This window comes from Amblyomma mixtum, chromosome 2 (assembly GCF_055824585.1).
Source record: "Amblyomma mixtum isolate Tamu chromosome 2, ASM5582458v1, whole genome shotgun sequence".
NCBI classification, from domain to species: Eukaryota; Metazoa; Arthropoda; class Arachnida; order Ixodida; family Ixodidae; genus Amblyomma; species Amblyomma mixtum.
In genome coordinates this window covers 32,537,685-32,554,140 of record NC_143013.1, presented here as the reverse complement: position 1 = coordinate 32,554,140, position 16,456 = coordinate 32,537,685, and the positions used below count along the sequence as shown (strand labels likewise).

General features: G+C 45.3%; 1 protein-coding gene across 1 annotated transcript in view; it reads left to right on the top strand.

The window, feature by feature from the left end:
* The window catches only part of LOC149358867 (exportin-4-like), a 39,453-nt gene continuing 22,997 nt past the window's right edge, over window positions 1–16,456 (top strand). The window contains exons 1-8 of the mRNA XM_089571084.1: window positions 1–204; window positions 7,115–7,220; window positions 7,945–8,086; window positions 9,231–9,372; window positions 12,004–12,120; window positions 13,794–13,959; window positions 14,884–14,990; window positions 16,150–16,443. Of these exons, the coding sequence (XP_089427210.1) occupies window positions 154–204; window positions 7,115–7,220; window positions 7,945–8,086; window positions 9,231–9,372; window positions 12,004–12,120; window positions 13,794–13,959; window positions 14,884–14,990; window positions 16,150–16,443 (1,125 nt within the window). The 5' untranslated portion in view covers window positions 1–153. The remainder of the gene's footprint in view (window positions 205–7,114; window positions 7,221–7,944; window positions 8,087–9,230; window positions 9,373–12,003; window positions 12,121–13,793; window positions 13,960–14,883; window positions 14,991–16,149; window positions 16,444–16,456) is intronic.

Here is a 16,456-nt window from a genome sequence, read left to right as displayed (position 1 = left end):
GGCACCCTGCTTCTCGAAGAGTCGAACGAGCGCGCTTCCCTCGAAACAGGCCGCGCGTCGTAATGAAAGGTTCACACAAAAGCCGCGCGATGTCGGTAGCGTCGGTGGTGCGCCAGCTTCCCCCGACGCTTTTCTGGCCACACTGGATTCAAAATGGCGGCCCACATCATGCAGGAGCTGGAAAGCTCTGCACAGATTCTCTTGGTATGTCAGTTTCTTCCAACTTTTCACTCACTGTAACTGCTTAAATGAGCATTTAATGCATGTTCAGTGCCTTTCAGCCTTCTTCGCGCAATTGTTTTCTTCTGAAACGCGTCTTAGTAAGGTCTCCTTTCGGAAGCCCAACCTGGACATTTGCCGCCTTGTCGAAATAAGATTGAATGGACCAGTCTGTATTTGTGTGTCCCAGCTCTTTGTGGAGTATTGGTGTCAATATCTAAGCGACAGAAAACTATACGCACGTGTTATGGCGACATGCTGGTGGTATTGTCACTGCAGCGTCGTCGGCCTAGTTTCAATGGCACGGGGAGAGATTGATGGCACGGCGAACACGTCGTTTTTTTCTTTTTGTTGCTTCCGTGCTGTTGTGCACGCTTCGGGTTATTTTATGACCTGAATGCTAAGTACACGTTATCCTTGAGGAATACTGCGCTTGAAACAGGATTGGATTGAATCGCACCTGTCTGCAGGGCCTGAAAAAACTCGTGCTTGTTGTTTTCTTGACTGGTCACGTGTCCTGACGTCGCTTATATCAACACACGGTGCTCGAACACCACACGGTTACCTGTCCCTGTCAATCTTCGTTATGGCTTGGGCGTGAAAGCACCTCGTCAGGCAAGAAACTTCATGTTGTGAGATTGTTTCTACATCTGCACAAGTCCACCTCACTCTCACTGTAAACATTTAACATGTCACTAAGGGAATATAAGGCTATGTTTTTACTAAATGATACCATTTACCGCTGTGTTGTAGGGCAGAGAAGGTTTCTTTACTTGCCTTGTTAACTCGGCAGTTACATGACTGACGATATGTAATGCTATGTCATCGGCTTACAGGGATGATGTCACTGCTCTGTGATTGTCAGTGTTTGACATTTGTCATCTTTGGACTTTAATGCTGTGATTCTAGATTATTTTAGGCATGAAAGATAAGGTGTTAGTTATGGTCATTTTGCTCGCGTTTATTTATGCCATGCACTAGTAGATTACTTAAATGCTATATGCTGCGGTAATAGTGACTGTCTGTTATCTCAGTGATGAAGCCTTCGCATTTAGCATGTTTCTGTCTCTTGCTTTTTCCACCGTAGCAAACTACTCTGCCAAATATTTCTTGAGGTTGAGTATAATGTTTCTGTCCTCTTGCTTCTAAGATCTGCGGAGCAAATTTCCATAGTGGTGGTGAACCCTTCTGATGACCATTGTTTCCTTTTCTCGTGACCTTGTGCTCTGTGTTGCTGAAATGTGTGTCCCCTTTTTTCAGCTATGTAACTTGAAGTATAAACTGTTGTGTAGGCAGCCTTTAAGACAAGTATTACTAGACAGTTATCACATTTTGTGAGCCGCCGCGGTGGCTCAGTGGCTATGGTGCTCGGCTGCTGGCCCGAAAGACGCGGGTTCGATCCCGGACGCGGCGGCTGAATTTCTTTGGAGGAGAAATTCGAGGCCCATGTACTGTGCGATGTCAGTGCACGTTAAAGAACCCCAGGTGGTCGAAATTTCCGGAGCCCTCCACTACGGCGTCTCTCATAGCCTTAGTCGCTTTGGGACGTTAAACCCCATAAACCAACCAACATTTTGTGAGGTCACCATAGGCGTGCATAGGCCTCTCCAAAAGGGGGCTGGCATCCATGGTGGTGCCTCTTTGTTTTCTGGGTAGCAGGGGACAATAGGGGACAAATTTGAACACCCCCCCTTCAATCCCCCCTCTGTGCACACCTATGGAGGTCACACTGCTGTTTAGATAAATGCTAATGTGCTGAAGATATCATAGGCAGAAGTGTTTCAGTAAAAGTCTGTGTAGCAAATGTATCCAAATTGTTTTGTACTTTAACTTTTTGTGGCAGTCTTCTGGATAACATAGCTCTCTGTTGCTTTGATGTTCACTGCAGATATGAAGGTGCTGTTAAGTTAAAAGGTACGGGGTTTTCAAATCACGAAAATCTAAAAAAAAATTGAATTTTAGAAAACACTAGATTTCGTATGCAGTGGCGTCGTGTATTTCTGAATTACTTTGTTTTCAGGAGGAGAAATTCTAGAGGCCCGTGTACTGTGCGATGTCAGTGCACGTTAAAGAACCCCGGGTGGTCGAGATTTCCGGAGTCCTCCACTACGGCGTCTCTCATAGCCTTAGTCGTTTTGGGACGTTAAACCCCATAAACCAACCAACTCTGTCACTAATTTGACATGACGATAATGAGTGCATTATGCAAGCATGGCTGTAATGTTCTGTGTAGAAAAATACAGGCCGAAAAATACACTGCAGGAGCCATTCCTTTGGCTAAAATTTAAGAGCGACTTTAGGCTCCTGCCATGTTTTGTTGTCATGCCAGGTTTTCTGCAAGTTTGATATGGTAATTAAGCACATAAAAATTAACCAATATCAAAACTACTTAGGATATATGAGTGAAAATCTGTATTTATTCATTTAGTGCACTTCCCAATAGGCATGCCAAATTTCATCGCCCTACACCAAAAAATAACAAATTCACCTCCAAAAGTCATGTCCCCCGTTAAGCATCAATATAGTTCATATCTCATAAGAGGCTTGATGCTGAATAATGGAATGCAGTGAAAAGGAACATGGACACATGCACTGGCTAACAACTGATCACTTTATTCATAGCGTTTTGAAATGTATTGATGGAAAGGCAATGCTAATGCTTTTATGCCATCTTTCCACCTACAGTAGACTAATTTGAACGTCGAGGGACCAAATTTTTGAGTTTGAGTTATCAGGAGTGTGCCTTTATATGACCAAAGACCACATGTAATTTGCTTTACGGTTATTTATGCTTATGAGTTGTATTAATTAGTTTTTTTTATACAAACATAGCTAAAGGCATTAGCACAAACGTAACATAAAATATGCGGCTCTGTTTGTGTGGGGAAGCCTCCATGTGCGCAAGCTTCACCACGCAAACAGCGAGCAGCTCGGGATGCGCGCGCATTTTTGGTGCACCACACCACGCAGACGGAAGCGAGGGGTGCGTACATTTGCACCAGAATGCGAGGTGCCTTGTAAAAAGAGAGAGAGTGAGGGAGGAAGAGAGACAGGTGATGCACCAATCAGCGTCCGCAACAATGCGTAGCTGGACTTCGTAGGATGTGACTCACTGATGCACGGCCAATGGCTGCTATCGCCACAGTCTGGTAATGGTTTGGTTTGGTCTATGGGGTTTAACGTCCCAAAGCGACTGAGGCTATGAGAGACGCCGTAGTGGAGGGCTCCGGAAATTTCGACCACCTGGGGTTCTTTAAGGTGCACTGATATCGCACAGTACACGGGCCTCTAGAATTTCTCCTCCAAAGAAATTCTAGCCACCGCGGCCGGGATCGAACCCGCGTCTTTCGGGCCAGCAGCCGAGCACCATAGCCGCTGAGCCACTCAGCGGCTATGGCGCTTCTGATCGTTTGTAGTGCCGGTTGGACCTTGACGCGGCTGCACTTTGGTCGCAGGATAAAATATGTGAAAAAATTGTACTTTCGACAGCCAAAGTAAGACGTGCGTTTGTTTTGCTAGGAAATGTGGCAATGCAGGCACTCTTCTTGTAGCCCATTGCTTGTGTTTACATTGACATTTCCTTGCCCTCTGTTTTGATGGTGGGTGAATAGTAGCAAAAAAAAGCAGCTGTTGCCTGTTTATTGGTGAAAGCTGTAATTTGGCAAGTTACTGAGCAGATCAAGTTTGCTGTTTAAAATCTTGTGCCTGCGTTTGGTGAGTAACTGCAATAGATCGTGCTGTAGGTATTGTGACAAGCTGTCAAGAAGCGCACATGGAGTCAAATCACAGACAGGATGTCAAGCACATATGTGTTGGCAGTACAGTGGTTTCTCATCAATGGGTTATAAATTACACTTAAAGCGCGGCTTCTTGCACAGGGTAAGACAAGGTAAGAAAGGCAGTGGCACGGTGCATGTGTGTGCTTGTCAGGCTAGCATATTGTTGACGAAGGCTTGATGGATAAACAGCTGTACTGTACTGTAGATGGATAAACATTCTGTACTATAACTGCGGTTAACTCTGTTGTGCGCTTTTCTTGCTATTCTCTTGTCATCTTCATTTTCCTTCCTGCGACAACCTTTTAAGAGTTATGGTGCGAGGTGGTGCTGCGGTGTGCGCATTCGTGTATTACTCAAGAACTGGCAAAGGGAGACACTGCATTCACTATAGTGTGCAACTTGTGACCTGAAGCGGGTTTTAATCTGCACGTGGCACCACGCGATTCTGTGTTATTGTTATATGATTAAATGTTGTGTACCTGTAATGTTACGGCTCTCTGCAGCTTAAATTCACTGAAACTTTGTATTGCCGGTGTTCTTATATGTAATTAGTGGGGCTCTGGTCAATATTTAAATTTTCGAATGTAAATGTGAATACGAATGTGAAGAAAAATGCCTTCAAATCGAATATCAAAGGTCTGTTTAGTACAAAAAAAAATCAGAGAAAGATCAGTATGGAAATACTGATGTCCTTTTTTTTTAAAGTAGTGTACAGTCTTTGTCAACAAGGCCAACTGAGCACCATAAAAAAAAAATACACGGTATGCGCAGTATTGTATGCTGCTTGATTAGACAGTGTTACAGTATACAACCTGTAATGTCAAGCAAAATGAGATCCATGAATTGACACGTGACTGGCTATTAAAAAAAGAAAGCACAGGGACGCCTAATTACCATATTTACTCAAATCTAGGCTGGCCTCAATTCTAAGCCGACACCCGAATGTTGAAGGCAGATTAAAAAAAATTTTCCTTGAGTGTAAGCTGGCCGAAAAAATAACTGAGAACGACTGCAGGGAGAGCATGCAAAGGGCCTTTATTTCCATGATTCTGCTCCTGCGCGCTCGTCACCACTGACATCCTGATCACTGTCCTCTTCTTATAGTGCACAATATTCAGTGCCATCACGTGCATTAGAAATGCTGCGCTTTTGGAACAAGCGCACAGGCAAACTTTCCTGGATGTCATCCCATGCTGCAGTGATCCAGCCAGCTACAACTCCTAATGACGTATTCTTGATGCGTCCTGTTGGAGTTAGTTCATGCATTTCACTGGCCCCATGCGATGCCTCACTCTTTTGCCAGCTCTCTCTCTTTGACCTGTAGCACTTATGTGGCCACTGTAAGTGCCTTGACCTCTGCGATTTCACGAAATCTGCCAGTACTGATTCCACTTCAGAATGCCGGACTTGCTTTGGGCCCATGAAGGGCCTCTTCATTGCGGCACAAGCAAAAAGTTCGTCGTGAATAGGACAAAATTCTCGATTCTAAGCCGACCTAGGAATTTCATACTTGGTGTTTTTAAAAAACTATGAGCCTAGATTCAAATAAATACGGTACATTGTGTTGCAATGCGATAGCATTCGAAGCTGTTGATGCCTGCACCGGAAGTGACTGATGATGGGGTGTTTGAGACCCAGGTTGCTCTTCCCGAGCAATGCGCAGAGGGAATAGCTTCTGAAATGGATGGAAGAACTTTATTTTCGTCGGAGAGCATGTGTGGACGATTCCGTGTTAGATGGCCATCAACCTATGGCTGACGGCGACCTGAGTGGCCCACTCCACGGCCCTGGTCTGGACGACCGGGTCTGATAGCTTCTGAAAGCCTCCTTTTGTTGTGCAGGTAGTTCTTTGGGAGGCTGTCTATTTTGCACATAGGCTTGTATCATTTTCTTCATAGTCCTTTGTCAACGCCACCTGCCACAGCTGACAGGTGGAGCTTCACAGACGAACCTGGTTTGGCGATGTCACTGTCAGTCTGGTGACGTTGCAACCCTTCAGCCAATGGGATTCTCCGGTCTGGTGACGTCATGCTCGCCGGCCAATTAATGATTTTTGTGACAGGTGACTCCAGTCACCGGTGTATTTTTTTCTCCGATGAGGCTTTTAATGCTGTCACACTGAAATAACTTGATGGGTAGTAATACCTTATTAATTTAGTCGTCGGGGGAGCGGAAGTGATTCCTGAATAATACGAATGTCGAGCTGTAAAATGGCCATCGTCATGCCAGCCAGTGTGTGAGAGAGGTGTGCATCTGGGTTCAGACGGCTGGTGAATGCACACTTGATAGCCGCCGTCACCACGGGCCGGCGGCCAAGCTCGGAGACCCAGACTACGCTGCTAGGTTATTATATGGACTAGTGACAGGGGCCCTCTGATTGTCACGATGCCTGCTGTTGTCCGCTTGTCAGAGGTGCACAGACTAGGCACCATTCAACTGACGGGATTTTTATATGATCACTTGCCCTGTAGGTGACACCATGGCTTGGCCTCCCTTCTGGAGCCCTGTGAAATCTCGCGATTGGCCTTTGCCGAATGTCATAGTTGACAAAACAAGATGGCAGAGGTCACGCTAGAAAAGTTCGGAGGTGATTGGAAAAATGTTTTGGTTGGAGATGTCTTGCGGTTTACTCTAAGGTATTGAGTATGTAACACATTAAGGAAATATCAAACAAAAAAACGCGTGTTTCCGGGTTATGATTGTTTGAAACGAGTGGTTGACCATCTTATTCTCATTACTTGTGCAATGTGGGAAAGCCCACTTGTGGAATTTCGTATCTGGTCCAAGCCTAGCAGTGTCTGAATATGATCGGTCCTCGCAATAGACGATGGAGAAGAAAGTGAAGAGGACGCGTTTGTACTGTTTTCCTGACACTTTAAACTCAATCTTCAGATAATTCGCCCAGATATTGTTTTTTCCGCGGTCGGATTTATGAACATTGCCACATTCGATCATTGCCAAATATTAGGAAATTTTCAAGCATAAATTTTTTAATCTGATATGAACTGAATAACTGATTTACGTGAAAGGTGTTCAAAATTTCAAATGTTTGCGCACTTCTAATGATTGGTGATTGAGATTGGTGTTAATGTATTTTGCTGCTTTTTTGTCTATAGGCTCCACCTGATCGAGTGACGAACGAGCAGCGGCATGCAGCCGAGCGGACCTTTCTGGACTTTCAAAATACCCGGGCACCTTTCGAGCTCTGCAAATGCATTTTGGGTGAGTGCCATTTCTTGCAGACTACAAGGACCATCGACCATTATGCACCTTATTGGCTGTGTGAAAAGCTTGAACTGTTTGAATTATTTTATGACCTCTTTTGCTTATTGCTTATGTATCAGGAATAATTTTTTTATTTAACCCTGTTCTTAAGTAATCAGTCGTCTAGTCTGCTTTCTTTTTCCCCATGGCATCATATCTGTGGCAGCTCTTGCTGGCATCTTTTACTTGTGTACTCCTTCATGGGGACCTGATGTCGCTGGTTATGCTGCATCACTAGAATGCTTGTCCAGTTTGACTAAGAAAATTTTTAAATGTGGTGCACTGTTTGTTTAGCATGTCGGAAATGCAACCCTGGCATATCGAATTTTAAGGTGCCACTATCTGTATTGTATCTATGGTGTATGCAGCCAGAAATTGTCAGTTGCGTTATTCCATAGTGATGAGGTTTATTGATGAAAATGGTTACAAATGGCACCAACAGCATGTGTGGTATCTGAATCTTCTATTCTGCTTCTATGCTGGACTGTTATTTTACTGGTATTTGAAGGGGAGGACAGTTGAGGACAGGTTGAGTGCTTGAGGTGCATGAGATATACGTTTGTTTCCTTCTAACGTTTTAGCAGTCTTTGTAACGGGCGAAAGAAATGGCTTTTGTAGATTTTAATTCTGCGACGCTGACCTTGGTCTTCCCGAGTTCATGTTCCTCCCGCTGCTTCTGCAGAGACCAGTGGCGTGGGCTACGTGCAGTTCCAGGCGGCATCCTTGCTCAAGCAGGGCATCATCCGCGAGTGGAAGTTCATGGAACCCGGCCAGTGGGCAGCCCTGCGGCAGCACCTGCTGCAGCTGCTGGCATGCAGGCCCAGGTGTGCGCTCTGTTTTCTTTTCCACACACCAGGAGTGTCTGGGTAGTCAATAGCATTTGCATTTAGCTGGTCTGTTGTGGTGATAGTGGATAATGGGAGGGAAAGTCGTCAAGTGGTACTGAGAGTGATGAGATGAGAATTAGAAGCTTGCTAGGAAGTCTGCGGACCGTTGGTTATTTCAGATGCCAGATGTTACCGGCATGCTCCCGGCTTCAGTCGGGCATCAATCGATCCGTGCATGCAATATCCTACGATGGCAGTCCCTTGGGGCTCGAAGTGCGCAAGCTGTGGAAGTCAGTCTATGTGCCGGGGCTGACTTTTACAAATGGCGCTTTGTGCCTTTTTGCCCCCACAAGAGAATGGCTGAGATGGAGGCAGCGCGAGGTGGGATGACTTGTGCTTGGCTGCCACTGTAGAGTTGCTATGGATGTGGTTCAGGGAGACATGCGGTGGTTGACGCTTGAAGCCCGCAAAGCCCACAGCAAAATCGCATATGAAGCACGCACGACACCAGGTGGGCTTAGACGCTCTTCTGATAAGTGCATATCGCTGCCATCCGGACATAGTGGTGTGCCCGTATCCAGTCCCTGAGGCGGAAATATGGATTCCAAACGCACACCGTTGATAACGCCGCTGAGCATTAGGATACTGTATCCTGTATGGACTCAACTGCGACAAGCGCAGAATGTCCAAAAGAGGAGGACCCTGGTAGGCGAACTGGCGAACTGGCTACACAGCAGCACAGCGCAGACCTTGGCAGCATGCCAAGATTCTGTGCGATAATGGCTTGCTTATCTTTTGACAGGAGCTGCCCAGCACGCTCAGCGAACTTGGCAGAGTGCCAAGATGCTGTGCACCCTTGACGGGATGCTGGTGGCAGTGGCTACATGTAGGGCAGAATACCTACATGCATTGGGGAATGCGGGGTTAACGTGGATATGTTCTTTTGGTGTTTATTGGTGCGAAAGCACTACTTCACTAACAAAGCTGAAAAACCCAAGGTATGTGTGAAGCCTCAACCTTTTACGGAGCGCCAGCGGCCGTGAAAGCCAAAAAAGACAGGACGAATAGAAATCTAGTGTGCATTGATTTTCTTCCTTTCCCCAAAGGCCTTGCAACCATGTTGATGTATGTTTCTGTGCAGCATGGAGAACTATGTTCGTGAAGAGCTGGCATTGGTGCTGGCCCTGGGCTCCAAACGGGCCAGCGTGGATAGTGGGCCCGAAGCCTTGGATGAGCTCCTGCAGCATGCAGCTCAGATGGTGGCCTCTGGGGACCCACACCTGGTCAGGGCAGCATCCTCTTCATTTTGGTTGTGATTGCTATCATCGTATTATTGTTAATAAGCTTGTTCAAATATGTTTTAATTTCATGATGCTTTCGAATTTTGATATTTGCAATGAAATGCTTTGCCTGAGTTCTCTATTTCTGCTGTACTCGGTGTAAATTTGAATATTTTTGCGGTCCCAGTGACTTTGAATTAGCAAGGTTTTACTGTAATTTATTTTGTAACCAATGTTGCAATTGCGCGTAGTAAGCAGTTCTACTCTGCAGCCAGACATTGTTATAGTTAAACCTGGATATAATGAAATTGAGCATATTGTGCGATTTTTTATTACGTGCATTTACACGTGAAGACTCGTGTAATGCTTAACAGAAACCAAAATGAGAAATAAATTTAGGTGAAAGCACCTTGAAAACATTCACAGTAAATCTATGCTACATGAAGTCATAAACGCGAAGAAACATTTTGTTATCTAATGGGACTGCAGCAGCAGCAGCTGTCACCATCTCTGTCACGGTGAGTTGGAGACACCACTGCTGAACTTCAGGAGAGTGCGCACTATTGTGCCGCTGCCGCTTCAAGACCGCCTGTGGAGGCACTTGCCTCTTCCCACATTTGTCCTCTCTTGGTCTGCCTGGCTTCTATTGCCCTAAAAAATGAACTCTCCCTTGCATTGCCTGCATACTCCGCTGGCTCAACTGATGGCACTGGAATCGCATGAGAAGCTGAGTAGCGGCGATGGGTGTCCACTGCTCTCGTCGCATGCTTTTTTTTGCCATGACCTGTTGTTTTTGCTGCTTTGGAGCATGTACAGTTGTAGTGCCACTTGATGTGACTTCACACGAGTGAAAGCTGTAGAGGCTGCTGCGTCTGTTACGTAAATGCGCCGATTGCACTAAAGCATGACACGTCAACTGCATTCATTCGTTGTGATCTTGGACTCTTCTCTCACAGCAGCTCGTGTTTCATCGTCATAAACTTTCGTATGGTTCAGCCAAATTTCAAGTTCAGTGAAATCTCGACAATTCGAAAATTTGGATAATTTGAACTAGGCATGCGGACCCGGCTGACGTCCATGCAAGTATATGGTGTAGGACGCTTGTTAGTTCGGACATGGGTGGACTCGCATCGGTTAATTTGGACGGCGAGTCGTGTTGGGATACGAGCCAGCAAAGATCCAAATATAGACCTCCCTGAATCTGAATTGCATGAAACAATAATGCCCGCGCACCTCAGGTGTGCGCGCTGTGGCTGGCGCAGTGATGGTTTGAAGCCCCCCATTGCCAAATTTAGCTCTGCCGCATAGCTTCGGTTTCACTCTTCTTAGCTTCATGACGTCCTGTGGTTGCCACTGGGTGTGCACATCGGCCAGTTGCACCGTTTCGGACGCTGCCTGGCACGTCGCTGACCTCTGATTTCTATTTTGGGATGGCGTCACACCGTGAGCCCCAACTCTATGGTCACTTGTGCCACACGTAAGCCGGAGCAGGTCTGCGCATTTGCGCAATGCGAGACGCAAGCAGCACGAGTTCAAACACTCCGATCTGTCCCTGCCATATATTTGGCACTTGCGCTACTCGCGTTGTGGCGCGTGCGTTGGTAGTGGCGCGTTGTAAGCGGGTGCCGGTTTACTACAGTTGGAGGACTGCAGGGTTCTTCTTACCTTTTTTCTTCATGGCTTGAAGTTCTTTCAGTTTCCTTGCCTCTTTTCTTCACGGCTAAGTTCATTCAACACTCCCCGAGTCTTTTCTTTACGGCTTGAAGTCTTCAGTCCCAGCCTCTTTTCTTCACGGTTGCAATTATTACAGAGGCACTGCTGTTACTACATAAATTCTAATTCCGCGGAAAGTGTCAGCTGTGCTCCTGTAAGTGTAAACTTACTTCAGCAGCCGTTTTTGGCGGAACATAACGTGATTCAAGAAAATGTGGATGAGAAATAAATAAAATGGGCTGCTTATTCGGAAAAAATTCATTGAAATGGAACCTCACTCCGAATATTGTTCATTGTGTTCTGTGTTTTGCTGATCAGGAACCAGAAATACTTCGTTGTGGCATAAATATCTTTGTAGCAGGATTTGACTGTATTGCAGCACTAGCTAATTATAGTCAGCATACAAAGTTCATTACATCAAGGTCGTCCTCTGTGACACCTTCATTACATGCGAGTTCACAAATACATGCGCTTCATGTGGTGGTGTTGAAGAACTGAGAAACATTGAGGATTCGTTACATGGAGGTTCGTTGCATCTAAGCTGAACTGTAATTGAATTCGCGCAGTCATCGAGGGCCGTGTGCCTGCAAGCTCTCTTTTTCTGTGTATGCCAGGCACAAACGGATGAAAGCCATGGTACATGGGCTTTCTCAGCATCTTATTAAAGCTATTGAAGTTTCTAGAGGCTCAATAAGAACACGTAGCTTATCTTGAGGTCAGTTGTGATTTTCCCTTAATAGTTGCTTATGCAGCATGCGTGCGATCTGTGAAGTGACTCGGTTCCTTTTGCGCTAAATGTAATTGAGAGCTGCATTTGGTTGGTCACACTCAGAAATGCAGTAAATAAGAGTAAGAGTGGTGGTCTTGTGAAAAATTCATGGTGCTTCTACGTCATCACACCTTCCTTGTTGTTTTCTCCAGCAAGGTGTGGGCTGTTCTCTGCTGAGTGCCCTGCTGATTGAGTTTTCAAGCTCTACACGAGCCACAGATGTTGGCCTCACATGGGAGGTCCACCTCCGGGCTAAGAAGGCCTTTGAGGTGAGCACCAAGGGTTATTGCCATGCTCCTTATGTGCGTTTACTTTATACTTCGTGCTGACATGCTATGCCAATGTGGTTGTCTGCTCATACAAGAAGTGTTCTTGTTATCAAAATGATATGTTTTACTTGTGTCATTTCTCAAACCCTCATTATAGTCACTGAGTGATCTAGAATATGCAATGGGGATTGAATTTTCATTTAGCGGCCAGATGTAACCTGTAGCCATTTGTGTTCACCAGTTGTTAGTGATGTTTGTCAGCTGTGCAGCTGCAGAGTTCCTGTTCTTGTTTCTTGGCTTCTGAAGTGGTTTCTTGAAACACCTCACTTGTTACCAAATTTGGACTGACATAACACATTTATGTATGAAGATGTGAGAACTCGCTGTAATGGCTGAATGATCAACTTTCAATAATTTGAAATTGAAGAGTACCGAAAACTTGTTAAATTTACAATTTACATTGGCAGTGCCAGAGCAGAGAAACTGAAGTTCAAGTTCAGTTGGTTTGCCTTTTGCTGTCTGTTACTTTAGACTCTCTCCAGGATTGGAGTGCACTTTCCCAGTGAATGGACTTGTCAATTTGGTCTATGTATTTATTTATCAGACGGAAATTACATTCAGTATTGCTGAAACTTATTGCCCATGCCAATTCATTTTGACAGAAGCAAACATTTCACATTGTGACAGCTAGGTTGTAAAAGATTCATTCTTGCTTGTCTGGTTGGCAGTACTGAACACTGTGTGTTCTTTATGGGGGGACACTGGTCTTGAAAAAAAAAATTTTATTAATGAAGTCACAGTTATGAGATCTTCAGGAAATATGTATTTTTGTGCGCTGATTCTAAATATGTCATTTAATTTCATCTAAAACAATTTCTTGAGCACTTATGCACTTTTTATGCAAGTATTTTGCAGAGAGTTTTGAAGAAAATTTGCTGCGGGAAACTCGCTGAAATGTATGCCATTGGGTTCTCTTCACACCAAGGAATACAATAAGGGTGAAATTGTCTTCCTGCCTATCATAGAATTTAAGTTATAGAGTTTTGAAGTTGTCGCTTCAGAAATGAGAAGAAAAGTGTGTATTCCTGTTTCTGAAGTGGCAGCTTCAGTACCCTATTACTCAAGTTCTATGAGAGCCAGGATGATAATTTTACCCTTATTGTATTCCTTGGTGTCAAGAGAACCCAATGGCATATATTTCATCGAGTTTCCTGCAGCAAATTTTCTTCAAAACTCTCCGCAAAATACTTGCATAAAAAGTGCATAAGTGCTCAAGGAATTGTTTTACATGAAATTAAATGACATATCTAGAATCAGCGCACAAAAATACATGTGCCCTGAAAATTTCATAACTATGACTAAATTAATAAAATTTTCTTTTCAAGACCAGTGTCTCCCCTTAAAAAAGTGATAACATCTTATTTATTACATGTTATTGGCACTGATTGTTAGCACTTAGTAGTTTGAAACATCAAATTAAGGCAGCAAGAAAGGTGGCATGCAAGATGGAAAACCAAAATGAAACCTGGTGATAGTGGCGACTTTTTTTTTAATTTATTTCCTTTTTGCATTGTTTTTTGTATATGAACTTTGCTCCCATGGGACCAACCACTTGGCAGCATAACTAGTGAGCCAACTAATCCCACGAGCTTGGCATGCCCCTTTGTATCCAGGCAAACCATCTGCGAAAGGTGTTCCAGTTCTGCCAGCAGGGGCTCCGGGAAGCAGCCAACCGCCTGGGTCCTGGCCCCGTGCGACCTGAAGACCGCAGCCTCCTGCGCCGCTTGCTCCTGCTCTCAGAGCAGCTGCTGTCCTGGAACTTTCAATTCTCCATGCTCTGTATCCACTCACTGATTAGCACTGGCTTTGTATTCTGTTCCGATTCAGTTTGTTTCGCCAGAAGGTGGCTAGATTGTCTAAAAGCTGCTCTAAGCACCTTGACTGAGGCCTAGACACCGCTAGTAGGATCAGCCACTGTTCAGTTCAGGGACCTCTGTGTCTGGATTTAGAGCTCTTAGTGCTATAAGATTCTTTTGTGCGAAGCTCTGTGTCCATTTGAGAGAGAGGCCACAAGAGCAACAACTTGCTCACTTATCAGCGTGAACGCGTGGCCTCGGTTGAGTTCTGGTAGTGAAGAATTTCAGTAGTGCATGATAGCACTGTGTCCAACTGGAGAGGGAAAGGGCACCAAGGCAGGGATAATAACCATTCAGTTTCCGCTTCATTCTCCAATGAAACAGAAATTCATTTCTAATTCTTCAGACATTGTTGAAAAGAGGAAGGATGAAAAATGGAATGGAATCGTCACATTATACTGGCCATTATAGTGTGCATGCCAGTTAGAGAGACTTTTTAGAGTTAACATAGCCTGTTAAAAGTCAGAAGCTTTACTTCAGCTGCAATTTTATAGCCAGTGCTTACACTGTTCGAAATTGCCTCTTGTGAGCACTAGTTGCTGCCTGTTGCAATACGCATTGCTTCTTTTTACCTGATTTATCCAGGCACTCTTGTTCATTTACATTTAGTACTCATTAGTCTTGCAGCTGTGCTTCGAGTGCATAACCCTCGTTGATGTCAGGTCTTCCACATGGTGTCCATCCATTCCTCGCCAGTAAACAAATTAACTGCAGTGGCAGCTGGTTAGTGATGCATACCTTGCATTGCATGAAAAAAAAAAAAAAAACGAAATATGGAGGCGTGACATTCATTTGGGCAAAAAGAAACGCAAAAAAAAAAATTTCTTAACCTGGAAATGATGTTCAGTGCCTCGTAAGCTGGTGGGTCTCTTTGAGGCACAACAGACGCCCACACTTCGACCTGGCCCTGAATGGAAAGGTGCCTTCGATGAGACTCCACAGCTGTTGCTACAGGTGAGTCATGTCTTCGAGTGGTGCACATTACTGGAGTCCAGATTCTGAACTAGGACTGATAAAGCTTTCAGCGAATTTTTCTGCATTCTGTCACTGGTGGTGTCGACCTTCACAAGATCACAAGTGGCTTTGTGCTGTGAAAGCTTGCATTGCAGTAAACACTGTAGAAACTATCCCTCTCCAATCCACTTCATTAGCAGGAGGGGAGTGTTGAACTTAAAAGAGTGTTGACAAGCTGAAGCTGCTTTTGGTTAGGAGTCTTGAAGCTCTTGACCTCATTATTAGTTAAATCATAATAGCTCCTCTGAATGGCAAAAGATGTGACTGAGAAGCCTTGTTAACCAGGAATAGAACAATTATCGTAAACGGTTCAGTTCAGTGCAACTTTATTTTCAAAATTTCACAATATTCACTGACTCCCTGACAAAAATGGCTGGTGGTTTAGCATTACTAAGCACGAAATATTGTGCGAAAGCACAGTTTTTTTGCAGGTGGACACCACCACCACGCACCTGTAAGCGCGATTCAGGTGTCCACTGTCCCAGGGTGCCAGTTATGCACATCTTCAACTTTTTTATCGCCAATGCCAATTTACCCAATGTATGCCTGCGGCCTATGTTCCAGTGATGCATTTTCGCATCAGTGTTCTCAACACCAACGTGTACTGCTCTAGGGCCATGTTCCTGGAACAATGTTGTCGACGCCAACGCATGTAGCGTTCATCTCTCTGTCACTACTGCCAAGGGGCTCAAAGCGCGAGTGTTAGTTTGACAGTGGGATTAGTTGATGAAGAAGACAGTGTGCAATGCACAGTGCGAGAGTGTCTTGCAGTTTAACACGATGCATTTTTGGCTGCGGTGATAGCCTAGTAGTGCTCTCGCGCAGTGGCCAGCGAAGCTGGTCTGTTCACGCTGCTGCAGGTTCGAATCCCTGTCTTGAATATGTATTTATTTTTATTTATTTCTTTCACTTGGCACAAATCCAAGAACACTGTGAGATCTTACTTGTAGTTTACCCATCTGATTGTTGGTTCCATCGGATCGGATCGGATTGGTTCATGAGGCTTAGCTGTCAGTTTGGGTGGTAAACTTGTACTGCACAGTCTTGATGTGCCATGACCTGAGCCTTTGGTTTTGGCATTGCACCTTGGCCTACGCAGCTGTACGGTGCCCTGAGCCACGATGGGGAGCTGGCGCACATAGCCCTGCAGTGCCTGCTGCAGCTGGCCACACTGAGTGGCAGTGGTGAGAGGGACCAGCGGCGCACCCACCTGGGCCGCTTCCTCCAGGGTGGCCTCCTCGATCTGATGGCGGTCCGCCCCCCGCGCCCCGGTGTGCCCCACCTGCTGGCGCGCCTGGCCCTCTTCCACCCGCCTACCCTGCTGCCTCCGCAGGCACACACCCTGTATCTGGAGAGGCTCTGCGACCTGGCCTGCTGCCTGCTACAGCCACAGGTTGGTCTGGGGG